General features: G+C 32.0%; 1 protein-coding gene across 1 annotated transcript in view; it reads right to left on the bottom strand.

Annotated features, from left to right (window-relative positions):
• Positions 1–4,153: 4,153 nt before the first annotated feature.
• The window catches only part of LOC106457747 (eukaryotic translation initiation factor 4E-binding protein 2-like), a 17,346-nt gene continuing 11,110 nt past the window's right edge, over positions 4,154–10,389 (bottom strand). The window contains exon 3 of the mRNA XM_013917196.2: positions 4,154–4,946. Coding sequence (XP_013772650.1) covers positions 4,909–4,946 — 38 coding nt within the window. The 3' untranslated portion in view covers positions 4,154–4,908. The remainder of the gene's footprint in view (positions 4,947–10,389) is intronic.

Below are 10,389 nucleotides of genomic sequence, written 5' to 3'. Positions count from 1 at the left end.
TATGTTTGTCAACAAAAATACAAACAAACTGAAGAAAAGGGAAGAACAATGATGTCAAATGAATATGCACCCTCATTCATCCTGAATGTTTTGTGAAATCTACATCTTTCAGTCTCAAAACCAAGTGGTATTTCTTTTATGTATTACATTACGACGTTTTGTAAAAAATCTGTACGTGATGGAGAAAAATGGATATCATTTTCGGATTCAGCGTACAGGAATTACTGTAGAACACGTAAAAATATCAAGACAATAAAACCATCACACACCTGGAGGGCCGAGTAATTAGTGGCAATTTGCTAATAAATTAATTGTTATATACCTTAATAAGTTACATTCAACTAATCAGTTATTCTTATGAGACTAATCATCCTACTTTTACCTCATTTGAGTTTTTTCTTTAAAAAGTTTTTAACTAACTCTCATTTAATATGACAGACATCTTCAGGTACAACAATTTAGGATTAAGTTAGTTTTTAATCCTAAACTATTGCACAAGATAATGTATCATACACACAATGTAGTAAAAACCTGTAACAAGCTGAAGATACAATTAAAACTTTCCTGTGAGTTTTCCCTACAAATTTTCACAAGACTACTCTTAAATAAACTAATTCTTGGTAAAAAATAATTGTCTTTACATTTAATGTAATAAAACTAGTAAAGATTTTTGTCACAGTGTGATAGGTAATATATAATTCATTGAAAACAAGTTCACTCTGATCCTAGACAAATAAAAACAGTACAACATTTGTCATTTGGCAAAAACTTGTGATGATACTTGATTACTTCTTTGCAGAAATTAAAATAATTCATAAGCTGAAAAATTGAGGTTTTATAAGAAACTAGCAGAAACACTGCTCTATAGACAGCTGTTCAGTCAGGATCTTATCGAGCTGAACAGTGTGTTTCTCTAATAATTCTTGGAGACGGCTTGAATGGGTAATGAAGAAAACTTTAATATAACTTTAAAATAACAGCAAATGTACAAGGTTTTGTCACCATCAGGTAGCTGTTGATGACAAAACCTTGTCAAAACATTGAACATTTGCTGTTATGTTAAACTTATATTAAAGTTTTTCTTCATTACCCATTCAAGCCATCTCCAAGCATTATTAGTCTCAAAGTGGGTTCCTCTTCATCGAGTGTGTTTCTCTATCACGAAATTGCTACTGACTTCTTCTAACTGCATCTTGGCTAGAAATCAGATATGCTTCTGTATTTCTGGTTTGTTCCTGGCTTCTTCTCACTGGATCTTGTCTTATAACTTGGTGAGCAAGCCTATCTCTTTCTTTCTGTAACTTACATCCTGGTATTTCATTTTCTTTCTTAAAGTTTCAGACTTTCTCCATTATAAGTCACTTTTCTGTTTGGCAATTTTTGGCATTGTGATTTTCAATGTTTTTTATCACTTTATTCTCATACTGGAGTAAAAAAACACTTGTTTAACTTACTAAGGTCGACTTACTATAAAATTCCTGCAAATTTGTATGCAAAAAACTCCTTACAGAGGGCTTGCAATTTCTTCTCTCACAGAATAATTCAATTCATAATGTATGCTCGAGCAGAAAATGTCACTGTTCTTTTGAAATATCACAGTGATTCTCCACTAGGAAGCCTCACTTTAAATTTCTGCATTAAACTCACTTTACCATAATTTTAGAAGTTTTACTAAAAAAATTAATTTCACTAATAATAATAAAATGTATGAGATTAATGTACAATAGTAGAAAACAAAGAAGTACCATTTCTCCATTGAGGAAGTGACTTAGGATAAAAAATATTATAAAATAATGTTGTTTTTTTTAAATTCTAGCATGGGTCTATTTCATAACATTTTTCATTTTGGTGTGATATAAAGCTGTTATTGACTTATTTCTTAAAAAAATGTGGACACATGCACTAAATAAACTTTTTTTTTATAAGAGACCCAATTGGAATGAAACTTTGTTTGGAACTTCCCCTTATGATGTGTAAAAATTGTGCAAAGTTTCATCCAAATCAGACTTAAATTGTGGGAGGAGTTTTTAAGACACATACAGATTAGTCTCTTATATATATATAATCATTAAAATCATGTTAATACCAAAACATTTTTTAATTTCCAATGTTTTGGAACTTTTTCAAGTTTAATAAGCAACATGGAAATTATGAAGAACTTTATAAGTATAAAGCCATCAGAAACATTTACTTGTTGAAAAAGAATTTAGAAATAACACATTAAAATGATTAGTGCATTTACATTTTACTGTAGAGACTAGTAGAGAAAACTGTAGAAACATGTTGCATGTTGAGAAATCAGTATATCAAACAACTTAATATTAGTAATGTGTAGTGATATCTGACACAAACACAGTTATTCAGCAATCAATAATTTTTTTGAATGAGTAAAGAATATTAACTTACCATAACTTTTTTTTGCTAACGTATTCTTACTCTAAGTAACACTCATTGCATTTGTAGCTTGTAATAATAGAGCAATAAGATAAAGCTACACAATTATTTAGTCCAAACAAGGTATACACAAACAACAGGCATCACTGTGGCTACTTATGTAACCAATAGCCACTAGATTACACCTTTTAATTCGTGAGTTGTGTACATACTGGTGATGCAATGATACATACAGCAACATCAATGAAAATAGTACTTGCCAAAATATGGGTAGTGTTAGAATGTAATAGTCATTCTTATATTATGGTAAATAGTAGTCCAATTAATCAAAAATTTTATATGTGATACTAATAACCCAGCTCTAGTCGCTAGTATTATTGTAATATCTTATCCTATATTTCCTCTTAACTCCTGTTGACATTAGATCTATATAAAAGCTGTATAGCTAAGTACTATCATAGTAAAACAGTTTGAAGTAAAGATAATTACCTAAAACACAGTAGAAACAACAGTATACAGAGTAGGTCACAGAATGCTGTAATAAAGATATTAACTTTATTGTATGTAATTTTATTTCTTGAAGTTAATTATTGTCACTAAGAACTGTAATGCTTGTAAATGTGAAAAAAGGGACTAGTGAACAGCCATGAATTGGTACTAAAAGCATGAGAATGAATAATAATTATAGATTGTTTACTTATATCATGCTAGTACAGTGTGAAAGTTCATTTGATATAGCCTATCTTGTATTATTATACTGGTGTTTCTCTAGGAAAATTTATCTTGTTAAAACAATGGGAATTTAGGGAAGTAACCAGTAACCACAATTTATATTGGTTATCAACCACACCCATATTAACTTTCAGAAGGTTGCATACTTAAACATTTTTCATGTCGTTATTACTGAGATGAATTGTGCATATAAAATATAACCCTTAACGAGACTATCTCAGAAATTGTATATTGGCTCTAAGCTAGTTCATATGTCTAAATTCATACAATATTTTTACTTCCATTTTTTTGATGATATCATTTGAGGTTTATTACCAGCAAAAATATGGATGTTGGATTATTGTTTTAAGGTCTAGAAACTTAAGTTGATTTAAGAACACAATATTTATGAATCTACCGATATAACTTGATTATTTTCATTACATAGACTTTTCATTCCTATCCCTGTATTCTTACAAGAATCTTACATCCATCCAATCTTTTTTTTTCTCTTTAGTTTGTTACTCCTTTCAGTTAGTAATGTTAATTTTGTTGTTAATAGTCAAAGAATAAAACTTAAAAATAACAAAGTGTAAAATTAAAATATCTACAGTTTGATTGTTATGTGCAAAAAAAGGAAAAGAAAAGTGGAGATTAAAATTTCTATTTTAGGGATAAGCTATGAAACATTTCTTTATGAAATCTTATCTTACTAGATAGTTTTGTAACATAATTTGTTATATTCTTTACATGCTGAAACAAAAATGTGTTTGGAATTTACTGAAAACAATAGAATTACACTAATTTCCCACTATTGCATGATAGAAAAAAGGTTTACAAGTGACTATTGCTTTCCTTAAAAATTATAACTTGTTTTTGGATATTTTCTACATTATAATTACTCCAAATTAAAAGCAAATTGCGTTTCATTCACATGAAATTGCTGCTTAAGAAATGTTTCTCAGAAATAACTTTATCTTATAAGTTTTATCAACAACTGAAGTTATGTTATTTTCAAAGTCAATAATAAAGAGTCATGATGCCTTACAAAGGTTCATTTTTATTTTTTATTTTTTTCAAATTTATAATTCATGCTAAAACCTATGCTCTTTGCTTTCCTTTTATTATTTTTCTATATGCACAAGAATGTAGATATTTTCTCAAAACTTCAGCTACATGTAGACATAAACACTACACATGCACTGTATGGGAGACTACCCAAGTAAAGTCATGTTAAAACTACTCAGAACAAAGAAGAAAACTTAGCAAATATGGCAATGTTAAAATAATACATGTAGCTTGCAATTTGGTTTACTTAAAGTTGGGATATAGTAAAACAATTTTCTGGATAAGAGCAAGGTGAAAGTAGATAAACCTATAGGTTCACTTACAAAATTTTAGCTGAATATAGTTCAACTTCAAAAATAAAAAAAGAAGAACAAAAACTTCAACTTGATTTTTTTGGCAGAACCAAGACACAGAATAAAACTTTCCAAATGATAGTAACAATAAAAACCAACAAAGTAAATCTGTAATGTTAACACCAAAATCTTGATGTGATAAAACATTCACCTGTAAAAAAAAAGAAAATATAAGACAAGACTACCTTCTTGATCCTGTCTGATACTATTGATTAAATGTATAGTTAATAACTCTCTGACAATAAGAGTTGAAAAATCATGAGAATCAGTGTTACCACAGATGACGCTGGGGACAATTGCAGCACGGCAAGTAACCCATAAGGACTATAACCATAGTTAAACACTAAACCATCCCACATCAGGCTGCGATTTGTGAAAACTTTCAGATGTCCAGCTGGAATTGTGGCTCCTCCTGATGCTCTAAATGTAAAAAAAAAAAAAAAAAAAAAAAAACTTTACAAGGACAGTTTAAGGTCCAAAACTTGAAAATACATGTAGTTGTAATAAAGCAAACATAGCGAGTACATCAGAAATATCCATGTTATGATCTATCCACACAATCATCTATCATAATGAGAAACAAAATTATGTTAATAATACATGTTTAAATCAGTATATATACAATACTGTATACTAAACTTTGTGAAGAAATATGGATATTCTGACTTAACTGAAACCTCTGAGATGGTTTTAAAGTTTAATTACTTTCAAAGCAATACTTTGTTTTATATAAAAACTGATAATACTAAACATTCTAATTTTCTATTTACATAAAGTACATTGGTTAATACTGAAAGTTATACATTCACAGTTTCTATACTGTCTTGCATAAGTTTAGAACATTTGGTTTTAAACAATTGATTTAAAAAATAAGGTTTTTACACTTTGTTAGTGTATTCTTTTAATAAATCAAGTTATATAAAATTTGCATTATGTGTGGACAGTATCTAATTTGTTATTTTTTACAGTTTAAGCACTTTTAATTCAATTATTCATAAGAGGCACATACATATTAGCAAACCATTCATTATATTAATGTACAATATCCATTAATTCATCAAACATACATGAATATGTAATTACATTCCAGTCTACTAAAACAGACTCAAAAATTGTATTAACCAGTGATAAGGCTACACTTACAGACTATCAAAATATAACTTCAGAGTTACACAAGAGGCACCCACTTAACTTTAACCACACAAATTAATCCTTTACAAAGTCAAGAGAAAATACTTAAAATGTTGTATAAGTACATATAAAAATTATCATGAATAGCTATGTCATAAACAAAACTGAAAACAGCTTGACAAAATACAATAATAAATAATGTTGCAGTGTTCAAATGGAAAAATTTAATTTGACCTTTCTTCATTTAAGGTCTCCATATAAATACAAAAAACCCTCTTGGAAAACTGTTATCTCTAGCTTCTTATTAGTGATTTTGTTTATTCTATACTAAATGTCTCACTAAGGACCTTTATTATGCTATAAAACTATTCAGATGAATGCATTGGCTTGAAAAATATTTCTTTCCTTTCAAGATGCTGAAAACAGTCAAAGTAAGTATAAAACTGTGCAGTTTCATGACACGTGTTGACCATATGATAAAATACTTTTAAAACTTTTTATTCTATTTGTACTTTGATTATTAAAAAGTGACAGTGACTCAGCAGTAAGTCTGAAGGCTTATAACACTAAAAATCTAAAAACCAGGTTTCAATACCTGTAGTGAGCACAGCAAAGATAGCCCATTGTGTAGCTTTGTACTTAACAGCAAACAAATAAATTCAAAAGCCCTTGGAACTCCACTGCAACTGTTCTCTCTTGAATTGAGCAGAGCATTTGAAAACTGTTAAGTTTCAGTAATTGAAAGGAATAAAAAATGGTGTTATATAGTTGAAAATAAAAATAACTATTAAAATAAAATCAGTATTACTAATTAATAAACAATTGTTAAATATATAAAAAGGTTTTACTGATATTAAAAGAACATTTTTAAATATACAATAATAATTTAGTAAACTTTATAAACTTATATTTTAAATAGTTTTATTATTTTCTTGTGCACAACTGAAAGATTACTTTCATATCAAATGGTGCAGACAAGGAAAATATTCAGTACACTATTTATCTAAAACAGTAATTATTCTAGGGTGTATACCTTAACCTTACATTTATTTACTGATTCATCTTCAACACTGCTCAAAAGAAATAAGGGATAATCAGAGTTTTCTAAATTATAATTATGACAAGATGTGATTACTGATATTAAATAATGTTATTGGTACCCTTGAGTTCAATTTTATGCAAAACAAGTTGGTCATGTGGTATGAAAAACATCTGAGCACAGCATTATGTTTAAATAGACCCAGATAAATAGTGAAACATGCTAGGACACCAACAAAGACACTTCCATCATGTTGAGGGCAATAAGTTGGCCATAAACAAGTTTCATTGGATTAGCTTTTATGCCTGATGACCATACATGTAGCGAATAACACATGGTTTGATCAAACAACATTTGGGTGAATTTCTTGCTTACAGATGAACCATGCTTCACACTATAGCAAGATATGTGTATACATTTGAAGAATGCAAAGGGCCAGATCCAGCCTCAATTTCATGGAGGAAAACATGCATATTGTGTTGGTGGTGAAACTGACCTATGTTTGCTATGATATGGCACTATGAATGCTACACAGCATTGCCATATGTAGGTACAGTTTATCAGAACTTCTTTCGATAGATGATAAGATTCACACCACTGTGCTCAATTGTTTTGGAACTTCCAGGAAGAAGATACTGAACAAACAGACTAATCTGCTTGTTCATCAGACTTGAACCCAGTAGAAGAAGTATAAGATGCTCTAAAAAGATGCTTGGATACATCAGAATGATTCATCCCAAAACAATATTGGTGAACTAGAAGAAACTATGAAGAAGTGTTATATTAGCTCCACAACTTATTAAAGATGGGCAATTAACTTGATTAATCAATGGAATATCATCAACATACAAGAACTGATTACATCAATTTGTGTAACATAAAATTGTCGACTGATCACAATTATCAATAAATCAATTAATTTCTCAAAAATAATCAACTAATCAAAAGTTTACATTTTCCTTACCTGAAAATGTATTTTCAATAGATACTCACCTCTCCACACAAAATAAAATGATCTCTTGTACATTTGCCTATGAGATTTGCATGCCATTAGCCTTAATCTAACTCCCACCTAAAAATCATATGTTTAGCATAAACTGTACTAGTGCATTATAACATAATCATGTGACAATAGCCCTACATTAATAGGAGGGTGACACAACCTCCTCGCACAGTAAATCCCCTTAAGCACTTTGCTCAAAATAACTTCATTCTTAGTAGAAGCTAAAAGAAAGTGCCCTGAAAGTGGGGAGGATGGGTGGGAAGAGGTATCTGTTGGAAATACATTTTAAAGTAAGGAAAATGTTAACTTCCAAGACAATACCTTACCTATTCACACAGAATAGCTAGAACCTCACATTTAAATTGTGGAGGGGCAGATTCAAACATTAAACCTAACTGAGCAATCTTCTGAAAGTGCCCAAAGGGAAAGCCCATGAAATGTGATTCCATAGGGGCATACCCGTGGGAGACTGCATTTTATTTCAACCAGGGTATGTTCCTTGGTGCTGGTTTTTCCATGATAGAACATGGAATGGTACAGTAGGGATCAGGAAATTGAGTCAGTTTAATACCACAAGAATACTTCTAGTGATCTTGTGGAACACTCCATCTTGACAGTGGGCACTGGTACAGCACATGACAAGCTATGTGCATACCCAATGGAAATGAGCCCAAAATAGTAGGTCCAAAGTGTGGAAGCAAAGAGTCCTGCAACAGTTATCCCGTGATTGTTGATATAAGAAATGACCATGGGATTGTTGAAATGGATCAGGACCAACCGATTCACAAAAAAGAGGAAAGGAAATGGAAACATGCCCAAGAAACTGTAAGAAGTCTGAGTTGATGTGGAGTGAACACTCAAAGACATGTCATTGCTCAGAGATGTGCTCCAGCTCAACAGGGAAACATCTGTGAAAATATGGAGATCCAGTCAGGAAGGTGGTGACAGTGGCAAGAGGATGCTTACCATGGTATTGGCATGGTTGAGCCACCAAGACACATACTTTAGAAGAGAAGAGAGGAGGTGCACTGTTAAGGAAAATGTATCCTAAGAAAGGTTCCACTAGTCTTGCATTGTTCACTGGAGGAGGGGCATGTGTGTGCAGCCTAAGGAAATGAGCAGTTCTAGTGAAGCCAAACTCCCCAAAAGCAAAGGAACCTTTCATACAGGGCATAAAAGATAAATGTAAGTCTTGGTGACAAGACATTCAATGCTCTCAGGCAAGGAGGTGAAGGCTGAGACAGACTGAGGTGAGAGTTAAAAATATGACCAGATGTACCAAGTATTAAGTAGGTGTGAGAAAAGACATGTAATGCTTGACTAGCCAGCCCAGTCAAGCAGCCTCCTGCAAAAGAATGGAGGTATGAGAGAAGGAATCCTCCTAAGAAGGGGTGAAGAGAAGTCACTCACCCATTTAATAATAGAAGCTCAGCCCCAATCCGTGAATAAGGCAGGCAAATGCCCTCATGACTAGGTTGAAGATGTAAGGAGCACACACACAATGGCAAAAGGAAGAGCAAGGAACTGAAAGACTCAATTCTGATGGACAAAAAAGAAAAAATGTCTGGAGAATAAGGCATTCAGAATGTGTTAAAAAAGTTTCTGACATGTTAATCTTGATTATCCCCAAACCAAGTGAAAAGGACCAGTGGAGAGAAAAGAAACCCTCCAACTGGAACTGCAGGATGGCTAGAAACTAGTTCAGGTTGATAAGCAGATGCCAATTTCTGGTCTTTTTGAGGACCACAAAGAGACGAACATGAAATCCAAAAGAATGGGGTAAATACTCTCACAATGGCATTATTAGCCAAGAGATCCAATATTGCATCCTTGAGATGCTGAAAATAAATGGGGTCAGAGGGAGTTGTAAATGAAATAGGAAATGAACCAAGGGGAGGAAGAGAAGTGGAGATATGGGCTGTGAATGTGAGCCTGAAGAATTCATTTGTCAGCCAAAAAAATGAGAACCAATGGCTAGAGAAGTAAAACAGACAGGTACATACTGGGCTAGTCCTGACATAACATTCACCTACAAAACAAACAATGATCCTGACATCATGAAGTGGGAGGACTGAAAATGATGAATGAGAAGCAGGAAGGGAAGGGAGACATGGTTTGAGCAGGCCTAGGAACATCAACAGAATGCTAATTCCTTTTCCAACCAACCATGCTCACCCTTTTAAACATGGGGACATTATATTTCATTGTTTTTCATTTATGACAAAGCTGCTAAGCCTATCTGCCACTGTCTGTAATTTTGAAATACTTTTCAGAAGGAAGGTAGCCACCCAACAGCATCCACCATCAACTCTTGGGTTACTCTTTACCAATGAATAGGATTGACCATTACATTATAATGCCTAAGAGAGAGAGTGGTTTATTGCTGAATAACTTGCTCATTTAACTGTGTATTTCACAAATGACAATAATGAACTAATAACAGTTTAACAATAAGTAACACTGTTAAGTCATTAGCTTGCTTACACAAACAAGGACTCTTGTTAACTTATAACTAGCTATAACTAGACAGGAAGCACTTCTGTCATGTTCTGCTTGAATATCGCTTACTAGTAAAATAAGTTTCAACATGTCTGATTTATTGATTTCTCAAAACATACAGTTTCTTGAGCCTCTACTGTAAAATGTAAATGTACTAATCATTTTAATGTTATTTCTAAACTTCTGTCCAT

The sequence above is a fragment of the Limulus polyphemus genome, unplaced genomic scaffold, assembly GCF_000517525.1.
Source record: "Limulus polyphemus unplaced genomic scaffold, Limulus_polyphemus-2.1.2 Scaffold18, whole genome shotgun sequence".
NCBI lineage: Eukaryota > Metazoa > Arthropoda > Merostomata > Xiphosura > Limulidae > Limulus > Limulus polyphemus.
This window is presented reverse-complemented; position numbering and strand designations above follow the sequence as displayed.